The 27,466-nt window shown below is 45.5% G+C and overlaps 1 protein-coding gene across 2 annotated transcripts in view; it reads right to left on the minus strand.

Moving 5' to 3' along the window:
- Positions 1-5,061: 5,061 nt before the first annotated feature.
- The window catches only part of IREB2 (iron responsive element binding protein 2), a 48,313-nt gene continuing 25,908 nt past the window's right edge, over positions 5,062-27,466 (minus strand). The window contains exons 9-22 of one of the 2 annotated variants that reach the window (XM_047101107.1): positions 26,650-26,821; positions 24,727-24,827; positions 21,139-21,255; positions 19,920-20,079; positions 18,536-18,671; positions 17,325-17,409; positions 16,795-16,951; positions 16,002-16,126; positions 14,874-14,978; positions 14,637-14,779; positions 11,550-11,697; positions 11,342-11,464; positions 9,194-9,379; positions 5,062-8,087 (exon numbers count right to left, since the gene is read on the minus strand). In XM_047101107.1, the coding sequence (XP_046957063.1) occupies positions 7,977-8,087; positions 9,194-9,379; positions 11,342-11,464; positions 11,550-11,697; positions 14,637-14,779; positions 14,874-14,978; positions 16,002-16,126; positions 16,795-16,951; positions 17,325-17,409; positions 18,536-18,671; positions 19,920-20,079; positions 21,139-21,255; positions 24,727-24,827; positions 26,650-26,821 (1,869 nt within the window). In that variant the 3' untranslated portion in view covers positions 5,062-7,976. Of the gene's footprint in view, positions 8,088-9,193; positions 9,380-11,341; positions 11,465-11,549; positions 11,698-14,636; positions 14,780-14,873; positions 14,979-16,001; positions 16,127-16,794; positions 16,952-17,324; positions 17,410-18,535; positions 18,672-19,919; positions 20,080-21,138; positions 21,256-24,726; positions 24,828-26,649; positions 26,822-27,466 lie in introns of those variants that run through there. The other variant, XR_006966011.1, reaches the window with a different exon arrangement.

Below are 27,466 nucleotides of genomic sequence, written 5' to 3' on the forward strand. Positions count from 1 at the left end.
TCTGACTTCAGCTCAGGTCGTGATCTCACGGCTGGTGGTTTTGAGCCCCGCGTCGGGCTCTGTGCTGACAGCTCAGAGCCTGGAGCCTGTTTCGGATTCTGTGTCTCCCCTCTCTCTGTGACCCTCCCCCGTTCATGCTCTGTCTCTCTCTGTCTCAAAAATCAATAAACGTTAAAAAAAAATTTTTTTTTAAATAATAAAAAATAAAAAGAATCTCATGAACAGTTAGCTCTTATTGATAGAAATAAGAAGGTGTTGCTTCTGGCAGGGAGGTGGCAGGAGAAAACTTTCGGGAGGAAAATGTCTATATTTTTACTGTGCTTTGGTTACATGGGTGTATACATTTGTCAAAACTTAGCTTAAAACTTAAGTGAGCGTAAGATCTGTGAATCTCACAAAATGTAAGTTTACATTTAAAAAAAAAAAAAAAAGCCTGTGTGAGAAACTGGCTAGGAAGAGGGTTGAAGGGGCGTCTAAGAGCTTTCTCAGAGTCCCCAAATCACCATATGCCTGTTAGTGTGCAATCACTTCAGATCTATGAAACCCAAAGCCCAGCCCACCGCGGTGAGGACAGCGAGGTAAAATTCAGGGAGGCACACACAGGATGTGACCCCTTCCTGCCTCAGCCCAACACTGTTGCCTGATGACTCCAGCGATAACAGGAATATTCGTCTAACACGCCATTCCCCTCCGCGTCCCCGCCTTCCTCGACGCTCTTTCCCGCACTGATTTCTCCCACCTCCAAGCCTGCCCCAGCTGCTCAGTTTCCACCACCTGTTATAGTTCCTACGGTCTTGCTAATCACTTCTCATGTTTACTTTCTGACCAGAATATTTGCTTTCAGATTGTGTTCACTAAAGATGTTGTAAAAACGCCTGAATGGGGTTTCGAAACTTAATCTTTGCACCTGAAACCTCCGGGCACCAATATATCCTACCACACTGCGTTTGAGCTTTAAAACTACATGAGATTTTGAAATTCCGGACGAAACAGGGGAGTTATTCTGCATTTTCCCTCCTCTCCAGACGTTACCCCAGCGCGCCCTGCACACACCCCCTCCGATTCCTTCTGCGCTGTCCTCGCGCCAGGCCCCGTGCAGGTCTGCACCCCAGCACCCAGCCCAGCCCCACAGCGCGCCGCCGGGGATTCCGGTGGTCTTCCCGCTGCGGCAGGGGACTGGCGGGGGGCGCCGAGGCCGCGGAGGGGACGAGGAGGAGGGGGCTGCAGCCCCGGACCCCGCCCCTCCGCCAGGGGGCCCCCGGAGCCCCCAGTGCACCCCCAGGCCGGTGCCTCGGCCCAGACCCCTGCTCTCCCCGGTCGGCTCACCCGCAGCGACCCCGGGTCCCGAGAGGACACAGCTGACCCGCACCCCGCGGTCCTGAGGCGGCCCCGGCCAGCGCGAGCCTGCAAGCCCCAACTTCTGATTGGCGCCTCGCCATCCCCCTCCGCCAGTCAGTACACAGTGCTGGGGGGCGGGTCCGCCACGCCCCGGCCCGCGAGATCGGCTTCTGATTGGCCCCTCGCGATCCCCCTCCGCCAGTCAGCGCAGAGTGCTGGGGGGCGAGGCTCGGCCGCCGTCCGCACCGCCCCGGCCCGCGAGATTCGGCTTCTGGATTGGCTCTCCGCAGCTCTGTCCCGCCTTCCCTCGGTGGTGACCCCACTCAGAATCCGTCTACCTCTCACAGAACGGCATCTCTTGTTTCTGATTGGCTTTTGTGGGTTCTGCCCCGCCCCCTTACTGCGCCGGAAGAGCACCTCGCAGTCGGGTCGAGTCCCTCCACGGCTCAGAGCGCCGTTTCCACCAGACTTCGGGGTAATCTGCTTTCCCTTGCCTCGGCCTCCGTCCAGCTGCCGCCGGAGTCCGTTCCCGCGCGGCCCGAAGTTACCTCCCTAGTGCCGCGGGCCCACGCGCCCCTCCGCCGCGCGCCGACCCCACCACCGGCTGGACTCGGGCCGCGGCTCCAACTTGCACTCGCTCCCAGGCCCGCGGGCCGAGCAGCAGATGGAGGGGGCGAGAGGGCGGCCCCCGGCTTCCCACGGCTGGGCCCAGGTCGGGCCTGAAAACCCTGCAGGAAACCGCCGTGTGCCCGCGGAGTGGGGATCCCGGTGGTCGGGGGCGCCAGGCAGGACTTCTCGGTGGGTCGGAGCTCTGGCCTGCTGCGCGGCCTCGGTGGTTCTATGCCCCCTCTTGCCCCCTGCGGGTACCGCACCCCTCTCCGTGCGGGTACAGCATCATCCCCCCTCCCCCGTGTAGGTACTGCACCCCCACTTTGGGTACAGCACCCCTCCTCTGTGCGCCTACAGCATCCCCCGTGCAGGTAATGCACCGCTCCCCTGTGCGGGTACAGCACCCCGCCCCCACCCCGTGTGGGATGAGGGATGGGGATGACTGAACCGCCAGAAAATGGGGACAGATGAAGAGTCAGGGCTACTAGCTCCACAGTGGCCTTCTTTCCACCCACAGTGTCTTCTTTAGAAACACTGTATTTTGTCATTTGCCCTTTCATTTTGGGGCTTGAACTCACAACCCCAGGATCAAAAGTTGCATGCTCTAGGGACTGAGCCAGGCAGGTGCCCCCGCCCTTTCATTTTAAATGAGCATCTTTGTCTTTAATAAATCCTCATACATAAATCTTTTGTGCATTTCCATTTATGTCCTTAAAATACCCTGCTCGGTCCTATCATTGGGTCTAAGAGAATGAACATTTCTAAGGCTTTTCATATATGCTGCCAAGTCATGTTTGTCCTCAAAATGCCAGTACTGGGTATCATAATGTAAAAATCTCCACCAGTCTAATAAATGCCATGTCAATATTGGATGAACAATGTTTTTCGTCTCCACCTGGCCACCTGGGACACTTAAGTAGTGGCTCTTGGAGTTCAGTGATCAAAACTGGGAAGGAACAGAATGAACAATCTGTAGGCTGAGATTGCAGGCACGATTTTGTATCATAAGATGTCCTGTCACACATAATGGCCGTTTATGAAACTTTCTTTACAGTATATTGCAGGTTGTTAAAAATGTTCAAAACTCTGTGACCACACAATCGTCACCACACAGTCACATTTTGTGGGGATTACGTAATACAGCTGCTTTTGCAATACATGTTCCAATTTTGAAGTACACTGAACACAAGCCTAACGGTTTGGTATTTTGAAAAATTATCAAACAACTCACATGAAACCAAAACAAATAGGCTGGAGCTACACTAATTTATCATTTAAAACCTGGACTGGCACCAAGTGGAAACTGGCAACAGAGGCACGTTGTGAGACTCCCTTTGTGCTCTAGTATCCAAACCGCCAGCCTGTGCCTGTGTGGGATGAGCCTTTGTAATGCAAACTTCACAGAACGCTGAAATGGAATCTTCAGAACATCTCCAATCATGTGCCAATCTTGGTTCCTGAATACCAGATCTTAATAAACTTGACTCACTCACTTGGGTTGCTATTAAGAATGGTAGCAAGGGCAGGTATTTTTATTTTTTTTTTCATTTTTTAAAATTTACATCCAAATTAGTTAGCATCTAGTGCAGCAATGATTTCAGGAGTAGATTCCTTAATGCCCCTTCACCATTTAGTCCATCCCCCCTCCCACCACCCCTCCAGCAACCCTGAGTTTATTCTCCATATTTGAGTCTCTTCTGTTTTGTCCCCCTCCCTGTTTTTATATTATTTTTGCTTCCCTTCCCTTATGTTCATCTGTTCTGTCTTAAAGTCCTCATATGAGTGAAGTCATATTTGTCTTTCTCCGACTAATTTTGCTTAGCACAATACCCTCCAGTTCCATCCACGTGGTTGCAAATAGCAAGATTTCATTCTTTTTGACTGCCGAGTAATACTCCATGGTATATATTTATACCACATCTTCTTTATCCGTTCATCCCTCGATGGATATTTGGGCTCTTTCCATACTTCGGCTATTGTCGATAGTGCTGCTATAAACATGGGGGTGCATGTGTAAGGGCAGGTATTTTTAGACCAGTGGGCAGCTGACCATATTTACAAAACATCGCTCCAGGACAGAGGCCCACGGCCCTGGCTCCCAGCTCTGGATGACCTGATTCACGGGTCACGAACGAGTGGCCAGCAGAGGGAAGAGGTGTCACCGTCAGCTGACCCTAACATAGAAGCCGATGAAAACACAGCATCTCCACCCTGCATCAAGAGAAAGCCATTTCTGGGGCACCTGGGTGGTTCAGTCTGTTAAGGGCCTGACTTTGGCTCAGGTCACGATCTCACGGTTCGTGGGTTTGAGCCCCGCGGCGGGCTCTGTGCTGACAGCTCAGAGCCTGGAACCTGCTTCAGATTCTCTGTCCCCCTTCCTCTCTGCCCCTGCCCTGCTTGCACTCTCTGAAAAATAAACATTCAAAAAAAAAAAAGCCATTTCTTCCTATAATAGTTTATAGCATGAGACCACCAATTCAGTCCTAAGCATTCACTTTAACATAAAATACCTCCATAATGAAAGATGTATAGCATGACAGTTATGTGCTCAGGTCCGACTCCTTCACTACTATGTATTTAATGTTTACTTTATACATAAAGTGCTTTACGAGGCATAGACGAATCAGGGAGAACCAGAATCGGTAGGTGTAAGTTACATTTTCAGCTTGATATCAAGACTCAGTCAACAGGACAGGGTTGCTTAGCACAGCGGACAGTCTCCACCTCATGAATGTTCAAGAACAGGTTGCCCAGCTGGCTGTCACTTGTAGAAGGGATCCTGCTGCCACTCAGTGCAGGCTTCTCAAGTATAAAATGTGATTCCATGAACTTGTGTACCTGTTGAACAACCCCCAGATCGAGGTCAACTTCACCGATTGTTCCCACTGGCGGGCTATGCCCACCGCACACTGTCACCTTTTCATTCTCCTTGGCCCCGGACTAGAAAGGAAGGCTGGACAGAGGGACGAGGACGACCGTGGCTCACGCTCTGGCAGCCACACTGGGAATGACCAACATTTAGGGAACATCCTCAAAGAGGAATTTCTGGATGCCATCCTATTTAAGTTACGGTGTTTTAGTTCTAATCCCCACAAAACATTTCATAACAAGAGATGTGATAATACAATTTTCTTTATTAAAAATAATTTACAGCATCAATAACATATACACAATTGTCATCAACTGAACTTTGCCTCCAATATATTTTTATACAATACTTAACATTATTGAACTTAAAACTGTTACACTGTTTTGTTGGCTTTAAATAATAGACAATGATTTATAGTTACTTGAGATACGTGGTTTCATAGCCATATATGTAAAATTGATAGAAACATCGGCACTATCACACTTCAGGGGAAAAAGCCACTAACAGAGCCTAAATCTCTCCCCCTCTTTTTTACTCCAAGTCAAACTAAGACAGAGTCAACACCCAGGATCTCAGTACCTTCTCCTAAACCTAAAGGCAAAAGACAGGTGTCTTTTAAAACCACAGTAAGACGTCAGGTCCTAGCGTCGCGTCATCCTGTCACCCACCACCGGGAAGGCGGATGCACGCGACACGGTCACCATGTGCCGGCACCCTCTGCTCTGGCTTCCTCTTAGCTACGTGCACTCTGCCTTTGGAGCCAGGAGGTCAGCTGCCCAGCAAACACTGAGTCGCCAAGGCGACTGGCATCCCTCTCATTCAAGTGTCAGCCTAGAGGCAAAAGAGGTAACAGCAACCACCGTCACCTTGGAACCTTTCCAGCTGTGATAATGGCCAACTCCATGGCTGGACGGGAACCCCCACGCACTTTGCTGCACAGGAACAACGACCCCTGAAGGCAGGAAGTATGGCAATGGCAGGTGGCGTCATTTTTTTAAAGATGAAAACAATGCTGCTATTGGCAATACCTTTGACAACTGTACTTTAACTTACAACACTAATTTGCTGCTCTCGTGTGCCTATTATACTTCCTTTCCACAACACTGTGCATTTTTTTAAACAAAATTACTTAGAGATAGTCAACAAAGGAGGTAAATGAAACAACAAAAGCCAATAGATGTCACATCTTCGCCAACAGAGGATGCGGCCAGAGGCAGGACCACGGGGCGCACAGCCGGACTCTGCGCCGAGGGTGGCCACGCTCCAGAGCCTTCTGCCCGCCGCACGCTGGCGCGGGGCTGAGAGCCCGGACAAGGCGGGCTGGAAAGTGAGCGCTCGGTTCACAGTGACCACCTGTGTCATCGTGACCTTGTGTCTCGGCTGCCGCCGATGACATCCAGGCCTCTGCCCACAGCTACGTGATACGTGTATGTGTACGTGATACACAGCACGGCTGAAAAATGACACAGAGGTGTCTCCACGGTCTGGAGTCACCACTTCTTCCAAGCATGTAACAGGTACTTTAACATTCGATGTGTAAACCCTCCCTTCCTAATTCATGTTTTCAGGTAAATTAAAAACACATGCACCGACAGATACACAGGCATAATAAAATATCGCGAACACAGTATGAAAGTACCAAAGAAAAACAGTTATAAAAATTTAAATAAAGAAGAAAAATCATTCTGTCGGACTCCAGTCCATGTAATTGTCTACAGACAATCTGCAGAATATTTTGAAAAGATTACGACTGTGTGATTGTTCGTGTGCAAAGCTCTCCACGGTCACACCCGGCCTGGCGGTTTCGGCCCCTATTGACACGGCTCCTCCCGTGTGACAGGAGCCGCCCCCGAGCCCCAGCGGCCTCACTGGGTCAGAAGAAGAGCCCCATGTAAAAAAACACCTCTACAATTAAACTTCCGCCTGCTAGGTTCAGTTTCTTAATTTAAAAAAAGGCATAGGACTTTCTAGAATTAATTACCCAACCTTTTTCTGAAAAGTGGCCAAATGTCTTGTTGACAGAACACTCGCTGTGGCGAACAGACACGTACAGAGAGAAAACGGGATATTCAGACAGCAACAATTTAAGTGTTTTATCCTGATAGCTTTGGTTAAAACAAAAACATAATTAATAGAATCATGCATCCCAGATAAAATAAGGATTCAAAAAGACACAAAACCAATTTAAATAATTAAGAAATAACCAACATTTAAAATATTCTTAAGAGTTGAGCAACCATATAATTTAGGGTGGATAATTTAAAAGTCTAGAGGAAATAATTTCAGCATTTAACGATTAAGTAAAGTTCTCTTTAACAACTACAAGAGTGTGGAATTTTGGTTAATGATACCTAAAATAATAGGTTATAGGAAGTAACAGTATCACATAAAGTGAGCAAAACAATCTAATCCAATTAATATAATACCATCTGAGGCCGGCCGGAGGGTCACAGGAGCAAATTACTGAACGGTATGTGATCTGAATTTTCGTCGGTAACACGTGATGCTATACAACCAGCTCCGTCTTCGGGCCTGGAGGAACCCTTGGTAACACCGGACAGGGTGATCTGGTCAGGGACAGGTTCTGTCCCTTGTGGTTTGACTGGGACTAGGATAACCCTGGCTTATAGTACAAACATGAATGCCAACTACGTCCAGTTCAATTCTGAAAAGGAATTAATGTATCTGAAAGTCCATTTATGATCAGATTCCAATTTCCACAATTTTAGAGTCTAATCTGGCTTCTTACATTTCAACCCGCTGGTCTTAAACCAACAAACAGTAGTACACAGTTTTGTAGGTGCAAAACTAAACAAACAACTTCAGGAAGGTTATTCATATAAGAATCTTCAACGCAAATTCGAATTCTGCCTTTATTTACAAAATGGTCGGATAAAATACCCCCGTACTTACAGCCTCTCCCACAGCACACCTCACACGTTGATTTTAGCAATGTTAATAGCACCATTCGTATATTATTTAAAATCAGAAAGATTTCATTTCAGTCACTACGTTGATTCATACTCATTTACACCCACGGTGAGATCGGGGAGCGCACGGGACCGTCCGCGGCTCCACGGCCAAGATTCCTGGATCCAGCACAAAAGGCTTTTTGTATTTGCAGTTACCAGTTCGGAAAGGTATCTGTGTTGAGTAGATACTATGAGAATTTTCGTGCCACAAAGTTTAATAATCCTCCATGTTTGTATAATGTTACTTCCACATCATTTCCAAACGAAGCAATCACGCCGAATACTTTTCCAGTGCTTGTCTTTAAACAAACAGAAACATCTCGTGTGAGCGGTGAAACCTTCCACGTGTCCCTCAGACCAGCTGTCCTCACATTCAATGACTACACCTGCCAGACTCTGTCTGAGAAACCTCCTGCCTGGAAAAGACCTGACATATCTAGCCACGGGCTTCATGGCCAAGTAGAAAATCAGGTCATCTTACCCATATTTCTAAATGACAGTTACCGTATCATCCAGAACACCCAAATGACATAGATTTTGACTTATAACTCGAGAAATGTTACTGTTTACTTTATTTTTGAGAGAGAGACAGAAACAGAATGTGAGCAGGGGAGGGGCAGAGAGAGAGGGAGACACAGAACCCGAAGCAGGCTCCAGGCTCCGAGCTGTCAGCACAGAGCCCGACGTGGGGCTCGAACTCACGAACCTCGAGATCGTGACTTGAGTGGCTACTTAACTGACTGAGCCCCCCCCAGGTGCCCCATTCATCGACATTTTATATTAAATATTCGTTGCATGTTACATGGGCCACTTTTCTTTTTTTCTTACTTGTAAGGTCTGTGTTTCTCTAACCCTGAACACTCAACTCTGGCTTCTCCTGCAGCCACGTATAAGCCTGGATTAAAAGCAGATCAGGACAGGGGCGCCTGGGTGGCTCAGCTAAGCGTCTGACTCTTGACTTTGGCTCAGGTCACGATCTCACGGTTCGTGAGTTCAAGCCCCGTGTCAGGCTGTGCTCTGTGAGGCGCCTGCTTGGGATTCTCTTTCCTTCTCTCTCTGCCCATCCCCATTCACACACTCTCTCTCAAAATAAATAAATAAACTTGAAAACAATTAAAAAAACAGATCAGGACAGAAAGAGCGGACAACCAAGAAAAGGGAGCGGGCACATATAACTGGAAGCCCACGTGTCTCCTTTTTTTCTGGACCGTCTAGGGCTTTCTACTTTTCCTCATAGAATATCAACTACATTAACGTGGGTCTGAATAAACAGCAAACAGTCATCTTAAGCTACAATTTACGCTGACATTAGTATTCAATACACAATGATTGGTTTTTATTCAATTTACAACCATCTAGTTAGGTATACACCATGTAATCACGTACTTGAGGATCTTAGAGATACCTTTATATTTAACGTAACTCCAGGAGATAGTTCTTCAGGAAACGTTAAAGAAAATGTTTCTCTGCCAGAGAGGCCCAAGGAATCTGCATTTTCTCCCGGAAGGAACTGAAGCGGAGCTATGCCAACTCCAATCAAGTGGTCTTTGTGAATTTTTTCATAACTTTCAGCCAAAACAGCTTTCACACCCTGTAACAAATGTGCATTTTATTTCTTCCAATCATCTCTTGAACATTGCCTTCTTGGAGCATTTTAAAGGGAAAAAAATTCTACCTGTAGCCTATGAAACTTTTTTAACTGAACACTGCATACTAAAGGCCAGTAACGTATGAAAGTATTTACAGATTTTTATGTATCTTTAAGTAGCTCCTTAACTTCTACCCACCCCTCTGCCTTTCCAGGGCTGAGCTCGGCCAGCATTGACCAGAGCGAGAGCCCTGCAGTGGGGCGGCTGCTGGGACTCCGACAGGGCTCAGGAGGGTCTGTTTGATCCTGGCAGACCCCACGTGCACGCTCCCCAGCACTGGCTCTTAAACGGCCCCTAGAACACAGGGGTACACAAGGACGTCCCCACAGCAACAAGGAAACCGGGTGCGTGAATTCTGAACATGCTTAGAAGTTACAGGTAAGTGACTCGTTGAAACCACAGAAATCATCAAGTGTAACATTTAGAGAGTGACACTGATAAGGCTCAAGTCCATTCTCAACAACTAAAAACCTATTCTCTGGAGAAAATAAGCCGGAGAGGCTCTAGCTCCAAGTTGCCCAACTTTTCCACCGCTGTCCTCCTAAGGAGCTCCTCACGGACGCCCACCCCCAGCCATGACCTCCTCCTCGCCGCCCTTCCCAAACTTGAATGCCACAATCACAGCCCGTGGATCCGTTTAAGAACCATGGGTACACCGGGGCTTTCCACACAGGAGGAGTACAGTTCCCACCCCTCTGTGGCTGCTGTCACCCTGTGGAGAACAGGTGTCCTGGACTGAGGGGCACCGGGCACCGGGGCGGGGGTGAGAACAGCATCAGAAACGGGAATTAGCTGAAGTCTGTGCCCGGAGTGCTGCTCCTTCTTCGGGAAAACTGGCCTCAGAGAGAACACCTGCAGGCACGGACATACGGGGCTCTCCCAAGGAATCCAACCATCTATGCCAAGGCCCGACAACTGACAACACCCAGCCCGCGCCCCCAGCTTGTAATCAGTGTTTCAATGTCTGACCGAAGAGAGAGCCTAGGATCAAATACGAGGAAAGCCTCCAACAAAGAAAACGATGACAAAAGACTTCTGAAAAAAGGGAACCTGTACTTATAATTAATATTCATATTAGTTATAATTAGTAGCTCAGAAAGATAAGACAATTGGGCTCATTCCTACAACTATGAGTATTCACATTTTTAGGGGGGGAAATTAAAGATTCAAGAAGAATGAAGTGCGCGTGACCATGACAGCTATGAGGGCTGTCCTGACCGCCTCTGTGCGTGAGAGCCGGGCAGAAAGCACCTGTCCGGACCATCCTCTCCAGCGGACCCCCATCTGTGCTTCGGCAAAGACACAGGTGCACGAGAAATGGCCTCCTGGCAGGCAGCCAGGTGCCATCATCTCCTACTAGTAAAACCGGGCCGCTTGGCCCACTGTCTGAGTCTGTAAATGGAAAGGGGGCCCGTAAACTAGCAGTGGGCACACGTAATCCGTTACAGAGCACCCACCAGTTTCAGAACGGATCTCCTTTCCCTCTACCACACCGACTTCTTCAGGAAGCTTGATACAGGAGTATTACAATGCAACCAGGTTGAGTACAAAATGATTACTTAAAAAACCCCACGAATATGAGATCCAAATAAGCATGAGAAATCCAAATGAGCAAAATATACTTTGATAGTATGTTGCTGATAAAAGGGAACATCTGAAACTCAAGTTTAAGAAAATAAAACTTAAGGGGCGCCTGGGTGGCTCAGTCGGTCAAGCGTCCAACTTCAGCGCAGGTCATGATCTCACGGTTCGTTGGTTCGAGCCCCGCATCAGGCTCTGTGCTGACAGCTCAGAGCCTGCTTGGGATTCTCCCACCCTCCGTCCCTCCCCCGCTTGCACTCGGTCTTCAAAAATAAATAAATAAACTTAAAAAGAAAAAAAAGATAAAAGTTAAGAATCAATACCAGCAAATATGGTCCTTTGGCAGCCCAGTCTCTTGAATTTCCTGAACCATATTTCTTTCCTGCTAAAATAATCAGCGGGACACCTTCTTTCTGGTACAGCTCTGCCGCCTCAAACACATCTAGCTGTTTAGAACAAACACAAAAATCTGTAACACAAATTCGGATCTAGTAGCAAGCAGTTGCCTAAATGCTTTGTAAACGTCCTTACCGTCTGTCCCGATGGAAAATGAACTGTTTTGGGAGCCGGTTTCCCAATGAACTTATTGAACAGCTTGATGTTTGCAAAAGTGCCTCTCGTCATGACCGCGTCATTGCCCCTCCGGGCTCCATAGGAGTTGAACTCACGAGGAGTAAGGCTACAAGAGAGTCGTGAAGTGGGTTTCATTCCGGATGGGAAATAATCACGTTACTGATTTTTAAAACTTACTCAAAAACACTTCTTTTATGATGGAAAATTTTTTTTTTTTAATTTTTTTTTTCAACGTTTATTTATTTTTGGGACAGAGAGAGACAGAGCATGAACGGGGGAGGGGCAGAGAGAGAGGGAGACACAGAATCGGAAACAGGCTCCAGGCTCTGAGCCATCAGCCCAGAGCCCGACGCGGGGCTCGAACTCACGGACCGCGAGATCGTGACCTGGCTGAAGTCGGACGCTTAACCGACGGCGCCACCCAGGCGCCCCTATGATGGAAAATTTCAAGCATGTGCACAAGTAGAGAAAACAGCACGGTGAATGCCCAGCTGCCCATCATCAAACTATAGCAACCAACCCACTCTCCCCGTCTCCTCTATGATCATCCCCTATTAGACTATTTTGAAGCAAATTCATGTAACGTATATTAACACTATATACCTATTTTTCTTTGAAATATATAAACGCTCAAAAAATATTACTCAATACCGGGGCGCCTGGGTGGCACAGTCGGTTAAGCGTCCGACTTCAGCCAGGTCACGATCTCGCGGTCCGGGAGTTCGAGCCCCGCGTCGGGCTCTGGGCTGATGGCTCAGAGCCTGGAGCCTGTTTCCGATTCTGTGTCTCCCTCTCTCTCTGCCCCTCCCCCGTTCATGCTCTGCCTCTCTCTGTCCCAAAAATAAATAAATGTTGAAAAAAAAAATTAAAAAAAAAAAATTACTCAATACCAAAAAAAATAGCACAATTTCTTAATATCAATCAAACAGCCAGTCAATATTCCAAATGCCTCCAAATCAGGAATCAACAATTTCTCCAAAAAACGGTGGCTTGTATTGGCTTCCCTGCTGAGAACAGAGCACTCCTATGAAACCTCGCCTAAGTCGAAATGGCGTAAAGGAAGATTATCCACCTCTTTCCAGAAATTCACATTGTGCTGCTCTGCTTTTACCAAAGACCTACATGATATGTGGGTGATAACGGCCTTTCCCCATAAAAGCAAAAACCTTTAGATTTCTTTCAGTTAGAGAAAACCGGTACTACCATCGGTCCTTCATACAAGCGAAGTGCAACGCCAGCTTGCAGACAGCGGGACAGCAACACTAGGAAGCAGCAGACACCGTAACCTGGTCGCTATGGGTTTTCATTGCTGCTGGACTGGTCACAACACACGTGACCTTCTAGGCACAAGAAACGACTCAGTATAAGGAACAACCAGCAACCGACTTTTAGGAGTCTCTAACCTGGTTTCTTATGCAAAGGCAATACATTTTGTAAACCTGTACATTTAAATTTCTTACTTCAAAATAGAGATGATGAGAGTTTCGAAGGATCTTAAAAACAACTCTAACTGATGAGAACTACTGGATTAAATGCACTGACAAACTCATACCAGAAACTAAAAAACACGTAAAAGTTATGTATCTGAGAAGAGTGGGGACTTTCTTTTGGTGGATGCTATGTCACAATTGTGACCAAGAGAGAAATGACAACCAAAAAATATTTAAAAACTTGTATTTCACACCACTATAAATAAAAGCCATGTGTGTAACAAATGGATTCACCTTGATCAAGTTATATCAAATGGACTTAACAACTCCTACCAAAAAGTGGCTTTTTAAAAACATTATTTTTATTTTTTTTTATTGGGAGGGGCAGAGGGACAGGGAGACAGAGAGAATCCCAAGCAGGCTCCATACTCAGTGCAGAACCCAACACGGGGGCTTGATCTCACGACTGTGAGCCGAAATCAAGAGCCAGATGCTCAACTGAGGCACCCAGGCGCCCCCACAAAATGCATTTTAATTCACACCAAACTTAGTTAATCAGAAAAAATTTGAACACAAAAATATTTAAACACAAATTTCAAAATAGCACTGGTGAGGTTAGAGTAGGAGCTTTGCAGCATCACTACATGTGCAACCAAGCTATACGGCACTGACGTTTACACGATACTTTGACAAAAAGCCGGCTCTTGAACAGCTCAAGCATCTAACGCTAATCAGGCACCAGTACAGAAAATTCTGCCCTTACCAAAACTTTGTCTCTGGTGTCTGAACGGTTCTGGATAAGAGCAACACTGTATTATTAGTCATGTAGAAATGAAATAAAATTTTTCTAGGTTTAGATTTCTATCTCCTCTATCAGTGATGTTTACATCCCCTTTTAGTAAAAATATAAGCTCAAGGAGCAGAAATTCATTGTCTTTTGATCTGACACAGACCAAGCCTAGCTTCACGCACGCAAGTTTCAGAATCCACAAAACACAAAAAATTCTGCACTCCGGCAACGGGAGGTGTTCCAACCAAACCATCAGGCTTCGTGTGGTGGGTCAAACCAAGCTGACTGTCCGGCAAAGTAGTACTGAAAAGACAATTCTTGCTTCCAATCAGGTGTTAATTTAGACCACAAGGGCTTAACTTAAAACAGCAATTTCCATTCCTAAAGTTAAGAGCAAGAACAGGCCAGTTACTGCTGAAGTCAGGTACAGCGACAAGACACGTCTGTGGTGACGCCTGTGCAGCTGAGCCCTGGACAACAGGGGGGCTGGGGAACCGACCCTGCACAAAGTCAAAAGTCTGACTCCCCAAAACTTAACACCCTTCTGTGGACCGGAAACCTTACCCATAACAGAGAGTCGATGAACACCTGTTCTGGGTTGGATGCTTTCTCTCCACATTCTTACAAGGCAGCTAGAGAACAGGAAGTGCTACTCAGAGCATCACAAGCAAGAAAAAGAGACTTACGGTGCTGAACCATGTTTATCAAAACAAATCGGAGCTGTTCAAGGGTCAACTGTGTCTACCGGGCAAAGGAACGGGCCCAGTACGTAAACGCTCTTCGTCAGCGAGGCGGCTGAGTGCACGCCCGCGGCCACACACCTACCCTCTGTGGGTCAAGTACTTGGCCGCCGAGCTGCTCCTGGCGATGCTGCCCGCGGGTGAGATGTGATCTGTTGTCACGGAGTCTCCCAGATACAGGAGGACGTGGGCATTTTCAATAGGCTGGAGGGCAGCTGGCTCTTTGGTCTAAAAGGTGAAAACAGTTCAAGGCGTTTACTCCTGATGAGGTCTTTTAGTTCGTAACAACCCTGAAAAGATCAAATAGTAAAATCGTACTCACAAGCTTGTCGAAAAATGAAGGACATCTGATATAAGTAGACTTCGAGTCCCACGGGAACAGAGTGGAATCCGGTGCCTCTAAGCAGTTCCACCGCTTGTTTCCCACCTGTGAACGTGGTTTGGCGGGTGAACAAAGAGCAGAGAGAAAATGGAGTCACAGAAAAGAGGTTTATGAAAATGACTGAGAGAATTAAAAGGTACTTACGTTAGAATGACCAAAAAAAGGCCTTATTCATTTGGAAAGGAAGCTAAGATAGTGCATTCTATAAAATTAAGACATTTTCGGACAGAATGAATGAAAATTTGCTCAATGGATTCCAGCACTCTGGATTTTCATGAGTACCTGAAGACTAAGTTTTAATATAAACTGGACATTGTTTACAGAATCCAAACAAAGGTAGAGGATTTAGAAAGAGTCCTATGTGCAGCTAAAGAGAGACTGTGGTGGGCACACTGCTGGTCTTTAAGAACATCATCACGCGAGGGCCTAGGGGGGCTCAGTCCGTGAAGGGTCCGACTTCAGCTCAGGTCATGATCTCACAGTTCGTGGGCTGGAGCCCCGAGTGGGGTTCTGTGCTGACAGTATGGAGCCTGCTTGGGATTCCCTCCACCCCCCAACCTCTCTCTCTCTCTGCCCCTTCCCCATTCTCACATGTTCTCTCTCTCCAAAATTAACAATGAAAACTGTATGTTCAAAATCATGTGATTTTAATTTTTTTAAAAATATTTGAGAGAGAAAGCACAGTGAGTGAACGAACAGGAATACAGGGAGGGGCAGGGGCAGAGAGAGAGAGGGGGGAGAGAGAGAGAGAGAGAGAGAGAGAGAGGGAGAGAGGGAGAGAGGGAGAGAGGGAGAGAGGGAGAGAGGGGAGAGAGAGAGAGAGAGAGAGAGAAGGAGGGAGGGAGGGAATCCCAAGCAGGCCACGTGCTGACAGTGTGGAGCCCAACGCAGGGCTCGAATCCACGAATGTAAAATCATGACCTGAGGAGAAACTAAGAGTTGGATGCTCAACCAACTGAGCCACCCAGGCACCTCATAATTTGGGTTTTTATTACATTCAGAAAGACACATGAAATAAAGAAATACTGCCATTTATTAAACTATTTAAGAAATAGATGAGCCTCTTACCTCTATTTTCTCTTTCAACGTTTTAAACATGGGCAATATAACACGCTCTTCCTCCATCTGATGAACTTCCTCTCGACTGGGCCAAATATCCCGCAGGTAAATGTTCCTGCCGGTAGCGTCAGTCCCTGGTGAAAAAATTGTAATACGAAATTTGGTATAAAAAGCAATTCCCTCGGGGTGCCTGGGTGCCTCAGTGGGTTGGGTGTCTGACTTCAACTCAGGTCATGATCTCGCGGTTCATGGGATTGAGCCCCGCATCGGGCTCTGTGCTGACAGCTCAGAGCGTGGAGCCTGCTTCGGATTCTGTGTCTCTCTCTCTCTCTCTCTCAGCCCCTCCCCTGCTTGCGCTCTGTCTCTCAAAAATAAACAAACATTAAAAAAATTAAAAAAAAAACAAAAAAGCAATTCCCTCAAGGTGTTCACATCTTCTCACCAATCTATCATAGAAACCAAGTAAATTATTCAACACCAGAGTGAGTGCTTCAGACATAAGCAGCTAAAAAAACTAATTACTTGCACATTTTATTATTTATTTATTTTTTTAAAAAGTAAGCTCCACGCCCAACGTGGGGCTTGAACCCATGACTCTGAGATCAAGAGTGGCACACTCGACCCACTGAGCCAGCCAGGCACCCCTACTTCCACATTTTGTATTCTTCATGAGTACAGAAATGAAGAGTTGCATGATAAGATTTCCTGAAATAATTCAGAGTGGACGGTCTAAGAAGCATTTCAGAAATACAACGTGTGGAGGAAAGTGTGCGCAGGTATGTACGTAAAGGCAAAAAGATACCTAAGGGCTCCGTCTGGAAATCTATATTCACCGTGCCGGCGATGGCGTATGCCACCACTAGGGGTGGGGAGGCGAGGTAATTGGCACGCACACAATCACAAAGCCGACCTTCGAAATGTCTGTTTCCAGATAAAACTCCGCAAGTGACCAGATCACCCTGAAAAAGAAATGTATGTAAACAAATATATATTCAACTCAAGACATGGTAATCTATGTTTTGGATGATTTATGTATAGAAGCAATCGAAATATTGTACGTGTGAGGGCAAGAGAACCAAAAGCGTATTACCACAACTGTTATGTACGGAACTACCGAATCCTGTAACTGAACTAAAATAATTGCTTACATTACTAAGGGATTATTTCAAGGACCTAAAAATGATTTTTTCAATCATTTTAAGATGGACTCTTCCCAAGAGGTGCAAGGACTACAGAAATACAAATACATCAATATATATGTTTTATAATTTAATAATAAAAGACAGTTATGAAAACCCCTCTCCGTGTCTTACTGATCATGGATAATTTTACCTGTTTTATTGCATTTAAAACTGCTTCTGATAAGGGTGCTGTATTCCCCACACATGTTGAACATCCATAGCCAACTATTTCAAATCTGCATTTCAAAAAATAGATGTTATTGAAGAGAACATTCCAACACTTGTACTGAAAGCACAGGTCTTCATCTCCATCACTGTAATGAGATCACCTGAGAGAACGTTCCTGACCCTCGGATTACCCCGTGTCTACCTCTGTTTCACGGCTTCTGAGCAATCCAACCTGACCCTCAGGCATGCCACCTGTACTGGGCGCCCGAACCCCGATATTTAGAACATTCCTGAGATCTGGTGACCTAAATCCGCCACAAAACCTGCACCCTGCACAAGACAATTACCCAAATATCACCATCAGGGCTCTAAGTTGACCGTTTAAAAACTGATACTGTACTTCTATCCAAAGTCCTAAGAGGGACTGGTGGGAGGAGTGCAGCAAGGCCTCGGAAGGGACACCGTGACGGAAACCCCAAACAGTAAACCGCTTGATTCTCAACCAACCAAACTCAAAGAAAGTCTCTGACAAAAATCCCAAAATGACAGAACTAAAAACTTACAAGCAAAACCCTCAAAATTACTCTCAGCCGCTCTTCTAAAAGCACAATTTTTAAATTTATCACTCTTGCAAAGGAATTGATCTCTGTAAGTTAACAGGTTCCAAAATACACCCTGAAAACAGAGGAGGCCTCCGTTATTTTTTTTTTTTTTTCAATTTAAGAGTATGTAAGAAATGAACGAGTTCTCCATGAAGTTCAGGGACAGACGAACCTGTGCTTCACAGGGCCAATAACCTCACAAAACGCCAACTAAGACAACTTGCCCCAGTAATAATGCAGCTGGTATATTTCACTCTTTCCGAAACTGACCTGCCCCTCGCAGAAACTATGCACACTCGGTGCCATTCCTCAAACCACCCGTTACTTGGTCTCACGTTTGTCTTCCCACCCTTCAAGGAGCTAGAGACCACGCCTCCGACCTCTTGGCAGCTGACACGCTGCCTTGTTCCTGGAGTCTGCCCAGCAAATTTCTGCCGAGGGAGAAGGCATCAAAGACTGTGTGGGATCGGCAAGGTAACAGGTAGAACAAAGCGTATTTTTTCTATCTTCTCTTTGCCTATGAAAGGTTCTAACAAGTGGCTCCGATCACTGCTGAACACAAGGTCGATATAAATAGCAGACCGTCACTTACCCGAGCTTACTGAGATATGGTAATACTCCGCTCGAACTGAGGTAATGTGTGACCATCCCACTGCCTGGAGATAAACTTGTTCTTATGTAAGGGTTAACACGCAGACCAGCATCTACGGCCTTTTTAGCCAGAAGACCTGCACAGTAAACAATGGCGTATCAGGGCAGCACCCACAACCTCCAATTCGGGTGAGGGTAAAAGTCCGAATTCATCAATTCGCTGTCATTATTTTGCCCATCCTATTATGTTGATTTGTTTCATTTAAAACAAATAAGGGGCGCCTGGGTGGCACAGTCGGTTAAGCGTCCGACTTCAGCCAGGTCACGATCTCGCGGTCCGGGAGTTCGAGCCCCGTGTCGGGCTCTGGGCTGATGGCTCAGAGCCTGGAGCCCGTTTCCGATTCTGTGTCTCCCTCTCTCTCTGCCCCTCCCCCGTTCATGCTCTGTCTCTCTCTGTCCCAAAAATAAAAAATAAACGTTGAAAAAAAAAATTAAAAAAAAAAATAATAAAACAAATAAAAAACCTTAACACTGTAAATTATTAAGGTACAGCCTGATATCATGGCATCCTACACACACATACACACACACACACGGAAAAACAGGATACATAATTAATATGACACACACAGGTAATACCTATCACTAGCTGTACCATTTGTTTACTTTCTACTAAATGAACCATTTTAAATTCCCCCGTAAGAAATTAAAATTTCACATTTATTATACAGGAGTCTGTACAATTAATGAATTGTTTTATGAACATACAACTAATTTCATTTACAATCCTTGTCAATAATCTTTTACTTCCTTTACATTCTCAGTGGAATCTAGCACAGTGCTACGGTAAACTTCTAGTAGATTATCAAGAGATTTGTCAATTAGCTATACTTCTAAATTAACAGGAGAAGCAGATACAACCTAAAACTAACAGACATGTAAGTAAAAATAAAAAGAATTTACCTTCTGTGTAATAAAACTAATAGCATAAGTCAAAGTCAGTCTCTCTCTTTTTTTTTTAATATGAAATTTATTGTCAAATTGGTTTCCATAAGGTCAGGCTCCTTAAGACCCAATTAAAATCTCAGAAAGTCGGTTGAGTGTCCTACTTGGGCTCAGGTCATGATCTCAGGGTTCACGAGTTCGAGCCCCAAGTCGGGCTCTGTGCTGAGAGCTTGGAGCCTGGAGCTGCTTCAGATTCTGTGTCTCCCTCTCTCCCTGCCCCTCCCCTGCTCACACTGTCTCTCAAAAAATAAATGTTAAAAAAAAATTTTTTTTAATCTCAGAAAACCTCTCAATATCAAACACAGACAATGATATACATGCATAATCTACGACACAAACCATCACAGGAAAGGAACAAATGGCCGTAAGCGACGGCCTACCTGCAGCGAGCATGACGGACGGGTTGCAGTTATTGGTGCAACTGATGACCGCAGCAACGACCACAGACCCATGGCACAGCCTGAACTCGCTTCCTTCGTACTGAATACACACAGTATCGTTCTGCTTTTCAGCTGCAATCTGGAAGCCTTTAAATCCGACCTACACAAATGTGCACATAAATACAAATATTCTGGGTATGTATAGAAAAAAAGACTGGTAGAAACTACAACAGATTCTTGACAAATGACATTTAACACTTTAAGTTCTGACTATGCATGAGTGGTGTTGAAGCTGACATTCAGTAGTTGTAATTCAGCTGAAGCATGAATGTGACAGTCATGATGGAAGTCTGCTGGCACTCGTAACCACCCGGGATCCAGCTGTTTTTCTCTACTCCTTCCCACTTACGATAATCCTCAAGAGATGATGCAAGGCCTCTGTTAAAATGGCCCTGACAACTGGATTCAACGTGATCCTCTGGGTGTGAATGTGTGTGGAATGGATGAGACAAGACTGCCTATGACTTGGTAACTATTGAAGCAGGTATGTAGGAATCCGTTAGACTACTTTATTCCTGCACAAGTATGACATTTTCCGCAATAAAACAACAACATAATTTAAGAAATTATAAAAAGAGGGGCACCTGGGGGGCTCAGTCGGTTAAGCATCTGACTCGATTTAGGCTCAGGTCATGATCTCAGTTTGTGGGTTCAAGCTCCGCGTTGGGCTCTGTGCTGACATTGAGCCTGCTTGGGATTCCCTCTCTCCCTCTCTCTCTCTGCCCCTCTCCCCATTCGCTTTTCAGACAGAAAGTACAAACCCAGAAAGTCAAAGAGGTCACGTGCCATTCAGTTACATTTACCAGATTTTATGAGAATAACTACACAGTTCAGAAGTCGAGAACAGTGTGTCCAACAGAACTTTCTGTGAGGACGGACACACTCACGATCTGAGCTAACACTAGAGCACCATGACCATAGGTGGCTAATCAGCGCTTGAAGTGAGGCGACCAAGAAACTCCATCCTTAACTTGAAATAACAGAATCAGGGTCTGATCGGATCAAATGACCAACTCGCACATGGGACGCCAGGAAACCGAGGGGACTGCCAGTGCCAACATGCGAAAGCACAGTGGCCGACGGTGGTTCCGGGCCACCGGGTGGATCTTTACCCCTGAGCACAAGAGGCACAGACAAAGACAGCGGCGAGGAGACCTGCCTTTTCATTCAAGCAAGCCTGGAAGTCACGTTTCATATCCGCCACGGCAACTCTGTCCTGAGGTCTCTTTGGACCGCTGACGGACGGAACTATTGAATTCAGATTAATCTGGATCACCTAGGGAACGAGAGAGAAGAGGAAGACGAGGAATTAGAATCTGTTCAGTACAGACTGCAATTCAGCACTACTTTCTGAAGCGCAACAAGTCCGTTCGTGTTTGCTGTAACAGGACACACACCTCCAGAAATAAAGATCTGAAAACAACCCAATTTATGAAACTGAACATACAAGCATCTGCTAAAAGCAAGAGTAGCAGATCGGTACGCAAACCACCCCAACACGAATCAGCCGATCTACACAGACTACGGCGTCCCTCCCCATCTCTCTCCTCTGTCATCCAGATGCCTGATGATTAAGACAACGCCTGTGCCAGCCACTGATCTGCTGCCTCCAAGCTCCACATGCACCCTTCCTTGCTCTGTGACGATGAAGGTGGCTCAGGAAACACTGCTCCTTCCTCAACGTGCTCAACACAGGCTGCTGGAGGGACACAGCGGGACTTCTCTCTTCCTGGTCCCCAAGTATCTAGCTGGGCAGGCTCCCGTGAGACCATGCTTTTATTGCTTGGGTTAAAAAATGGTATTTTCTTAAAACCCAACCTCCCAACTAGGTTCCTACGCGTTTCTTCTGGCATTTCTACCATTTTCCTCTGTCCGTTTGGGTCTTATCAGTTTAAATGAAGTTTCCTACACTATGCCTTTCACCAAGATTTAACCGCCCTGCTTACCCTAATCAATCATAACTGCTACGCCGCTTTGCTTGTACATCTCTTCATGGACCCAGTGATTCTCATCTTTACATACTCAGCAAGTTTACCTTGAAATCAACATGCTAATGGGTTTTATTTTATTTTTTTAATTAATTTATTTTTTAGTTTACATCTAAGTTAGTTAGCATATAGTGCAACAATGATTTCAGTAGTTTCCTTAATGCCTTTACCCATTTAGCCCATCCCCCCTCCCACAAACCCCTCCAGTAACTCTCAGTTTGTTCTCCATATTTAAGAGTCTCTTGTTTTGTCCCCCTCCCTGCCTTTATATTATTTTTGTTTCCCTTCCCTTATGTTCATCTGTTTTGCTTCTTTAAGTCCTCATATGAGCGAAGTCACATGAAGTTCTCGGACTAATTTCACTTCGCATAACACCATCTAGTTGCATCCACGTAGTGGCAAATGGCAAGATTTCGTTCTTTTTGATCGCAGAGTAATACTCCATTGTACATATATCTACCACATCTTTATCCATTCATCCATCGATGGACACTTGGGCTCTTTCCATACTTTGGCTATTGTCGATAGTCGGGGTGCATGTGTCCCTTCGAAACAGCACACCTGTATCCCGTGGATAAATGCCTAGTAGTGCGACTGCTGGGTCGTAGGGTAGTTCTATTTTTAGTTATTTGAGGAACCTCCATACTGTTTTCCAGAGTGGCGGCACCAGCTTGCACTCCCACCAACAATGCAAAAGGAATTCTCTTTCTCCGCATCCTCGCCAACATCTGTTGTTGCCTGAGTTGTTAATGTTAGCCATTCTGACAGGTGTGAGGTGGTATCTCATTGTGGTTTTGATTTGTATTTATTTCCCTGATGATGAGTGATGTTGAGCATTTTTGCATGTGTCGGTTGGCCATCTGGATGTCTTCCTTGGAGAAGCGTCTATTGTTCATGTCTTTTGCCCATTTCTTCACTGGATTATTTGTTTTTTGGGTGTTGGGTTTGGTAAGTTCTTTGTAAATTTTGGATACTAACCCTTTATCTGATATGTCGTTTGCAAATATCTTCTCCCATTCTGTCGGTTGCCTTTTAGTTTTGCTGATTGTCTCCTTTGCTGTACAGAAGCTTTTTATTTTGATGAGGTCCCAGTAGCTCCTTTTTGCTTTTGTTTCCCTTGCCTCCGGAGACGTGTTGAGTAAGAAGTTGCTGCGGCCAAGGTCAAAGAGGTTTTTGCCTGCTTTCTCCTCGAGGATTTTGATGGTTTCCTGTCTTACATTTAGGTCTTTCATCCATTTTGAGTTTATTTTTGTGTATGGTGTAAGAAAGTGGTCCAGGGGCGCCTGGGTGGCTCAGTCAGTTAAGTGTCTGACTTCGGCTCAGGTCATGATCTCACGGTCCGTGGGTTTGAGCCCCGCATCGGGCTCTGTGCTGACAAGCTCAGAGCCTGGAGCTTGTTTCAGATTCTGTGTCTCCCTCTTTCTCTGACCCTCCCCTGTTCATGCTCTCTCTCTCTCTGTCTCAAAAATAAATAAATGTTAAAAAAAAAATAATAAAAAAATAAAGTAAAACCCTCAAAAAAAAAAAAAAAAAAGTGGTCCAGGTTCACTTTTCTGCCTGTCGCTGTCCAGTTTTCCCAGTGCCATTTGCTGAGGAGACTGTCTTTATTCCACTGGATATTCTTTCCTGCTTTGTCAAAGATGAGTTGGCCATACGTTTGGGGATCTATTTCTGGGTTCTCTATTCTGTTCCATTGATCTGAGTGTCTGTTTTTGTGCCAAGTTTTATTTCTTAAATTTGGTCAAGTCTTTAATAGGTCAAATTATTCTTTTTTCTTATACAATGCAAGGTTTTTCATTTAATTTTTCTTAATCTTTCCCTTTAGGTCTTTAAAAAAAAAAAAAAAAAAACATGGCACTACAATAAACAGAGCTGAAAGGGACCAGAAAACGAGGAGCTCACACAAGTGCGCTCCCTATGATCTGCTCTGGCCCTCCACACACCTAGGTGGGCTCACATATGCACCCAACAGTCAGCACTGTGCCAGGCGCACCAGGGCAGAGGGCACGGCACCACACAAAACTGAGCGTGCCTCTCCTCTTACTGGCATCCTGGCAGGGGAGACAGGCAGACACGTACAGAAATTAATACATTTCAGGCAAGGACACATGCTATGAAGAAAAATACAGCTGGGTTGAGAAAGTGGATAACCAGACCTATGACAACACCAAGTGCTTTTAGATGCTTACCACGCTCCTAGAAAATGAATTGTATTAAAATTCAGACTTCCCTGAAAGTAAATTTTACTTACTTCAATATAAATTTCCAAAAGGTAAGAAATATTGGCTTAGATTCATTATAAAATATCTTTAACATGTAAGACCATATAACTGTATACCCCTTTCATAACATATTTTTATAAATACAGACATTAACCAGATGCAGGCCTCATCAGAATTGGTATTTTCAGAGGATATCTGACTCTTTTCATAAAGTAGAAAAAAAATTAGGTTTGATAAAATGTTGTAAAACTACTGAGTAAAATCTAAGCAGGGTCATAAATAACATTTACTCGTTAAATGTTAAATAATGATAGCTGACACTGAGCACTTTCTGGGTCCCTAAAACCGTTCGAATACATTTCTATTTAATCCCTTAAGAATACCTTCCTATTTTAGAGGTGAGGAAGCTGAGGCAGAAAGGCTAGATAACATGCCCACAGCCGTCCTGCCGGTAAGTCCCAGAGCTGGTACTCAAACCCGGTGGCTAAGCTGCAGAACACACACCCTGACGGCGACAAGGGGCCCCTCTGCACACACCTGGGAGTACTCAGGTTCTCCTGAGTTCTTCTGGTCATTTCGAAACAACTTCACAGCTTTAAGGTATGTTTCCATCGACTCGAGTTTGGCTTTGTCAAAACCTAAAATGAAGATTAAGAACAACAAAAATACAGTAAGAGAAATCTTTGGAGGTGCTCAATTCCAATGATGAGTAAGAAACAGACATTACACATTACTACTCAGAACAGATTTCTTTACAAACTACCACTTGATGTTGTTCTCAAGAGAAGTAAAAATTTTGCCCTTGGTGAAAACTCTGCTTTATAAAACACACACCAGTCCCCCTTTAAAAGTTACTCAGAGACAAGATGAGAAATACGGAGCCAATTCTAGAAAACTCACAAAAAAAGTTTGCAGAAGATAAATCGATAACTACGCTGAATATAACAAATGATCACCCACCACGAAGGACACTCATTACTTTTCCTAAAAAAAAAATACGAATAATCAAAATGAAAAAATAAGTGAATGTTAAGAAAGGGTTCACAGAGCAGTGAGAGAGATCTAACAGGATCTTCCAGAAATCAAAACCATCAGATGGTTAGCAATAAGAGCTCCAGTTAAATATTTGGGCAGCTCTCAGCCAGCATGACTAGAAGTAACCGTGGCCAGCTGCATTTCCAACGACTGATGCAACAGCACACACCCAAACTGTGGGCTCACAACGTGCCAATGACAGCCCTCCATCAAGAGGCAGAGATCGGCCCTTGAAACTGAGCCACGGGACTCTCGACCGGCTGGCAAACACTCTCTCCCAGGTCAGCCGCCCTTAGAAAGCCACCATGTGAGTGGGCCCAGGTTACATGGAGAGAGCACACATGGAAGCTGTGACAGTCCCCGCTAAGCACCCGCTGATGGCCAGCATTCAGTGCCAGACAGGCGAGCTCGCAGCTGTCAGGACTGCAGGCCTGAGCCGCCAAGTTTTGCGTCTGACACCCTAGACCCCACGGAGCAGAGACAGGCGGCCTCTCCGTCTAAACCGCGGACTTGCTGAAACCACGCGGCCACACGTGATTATTGCCGGTTTGAGCCACTAAGCTTCAGCATAATTTCTTACGGAGCAACACATCATTACTACACAACTCATATTAACATGTAGGAAGGAGGCATCTCAACCATCTCACTTTCAAATGTTCTAACAAACCCAGTTTAGAGAAAGCTCTGCATTCGGTAAGAATCGTTCCCTCCAACGTTCCAAGTGACCAAGTGTCCATTTTGCCATTTGACTTACGAATTTATAAAATCTTCCCCCCAACTGAAGAATACTAGACCTCACCCCCCAAATACCCTTCTGACGAGAGATTAGTTCAGCAATGGCCTCTTAAAAAGGGAAGTGGACCACATAAAAAGGAGAGCCGGGGTCTTAAGAAACATGAGCACATCCTGGTCTTACAGGTATTTCTACATTAAACTGTCAATAGAAGACGGTCAAACGTCTTGCTAATCAAGCTACAAAAAAGATTTGGAGCCTGTAATCCTAGGCTGCTTTTCACAAGATTATGTGCTTAGTCTTCAGACAGGGCACCGGTCCCCAGCCTTTGTGTGGTGGCTCCTCTGTTCCTGTTAAGGGGACAGCTGCACACATGCACCAGCCTGACTTCCACTAAACTGCAGCCTTTGTCCCTAAGAAGGGTGTGGTAGCCGTCATTCCTGGAACAAGTGAGGTAAGGATCTGCAGTTTGAGTAATTCCTTTAAAATACTGTGGACGGGCCACAGGGGACCAGGTTTTGAGAACACAATACTCTTTCAAGAATGTGAGGCAGTTTATTTGAAAGCCAGTTTCAACATCATAATTTCCTGAATATTCAATAACCTGCACAAGGTAGTTGTTTATTACAAGTTATTTCAGACAAACACACTGGAGACAGTAACACGCTTACCCTACCGATCTGTCATCTTACCTGTATGTTCTAAATGTTTTAATGTCACATTGTCAACAGGGAAAAAGCTGAGGGTAGCACCGTACTCTGGACACATGTTTGCTATTGTAGTCCGATCCACTATAGATAACTGTGAAACTCCACTTCCAAAAAACTCAACAAACTTTCCAGCCACTCCTACTTGCCTGAGGTGCTATGTAAAGGGATACACAGAAACGCACACAAAATTAGTAATGAGAAGATTGGCAAGGATTCTCTGAAAACTGCAAAATCTAATGTTTAACTCCTACCAGTGACAGTGAATGAAAGAGGTTCTCTGTTGTTCTTACCAAACATCAACTCGTTCTGGGTCTGCAGGTATTTTAAGCAAAAAGTCAACAGAAGAGTGGCCCAGTGTCACTGTCAGGCAGGGTCAAAAGGTCTTACAGGCTGAAAATGGCTAAGATCCACACGTGCACGTCCCTGAAACGGAGGTGCACTCTGGACTCGGCGCGGCTGTTAGCTTGGCAGCCCTCTTTCTTTCACAGCAGCACGTAAAACCGTGGTGCTTCTAAGTGCGGATGGCATCTCGCATTTAACGGAACACTAACACACTGATAAAACTGTGTATTTAAATACAAAAATATGGGGCGCCTGGGTGGCTCAGTCGGTTAAGCGTCCAACTTCAGCTCAGGTCGTGATCTCGCGGTCTGTGAGTTCGAGCCCCGAGTCGGGCTCTGTGCTGACAGCTCAGAGCCTGGAGCCTGTTTCAGATTCTGTGTCTCCCTCTCTCTCTGCCCCTCCCCTGTTCATGCTCTGTCTCTCCCTGTCTCAAAAATAAATAAACGTTAAAAAAATT

Source organism: Lynx rufus, unplaced genomic scaffold (genome assembly GCF_022079265.1).
Source record: "Lynx rufus isolate CCGP_SWC_20201006 ecotype Redwood Valley unplaced genomic scaffold, mLynRuf1.p SCAF_57, whole genome shotgun sequence".
In the NCBI taxonomy this organism is placed as follows: domain Eukaryota; kingdom Metazoa; phylum Chordata; class Mammalia; order Carnivora; family Felidae; genus Lynx; species Lynx rufus.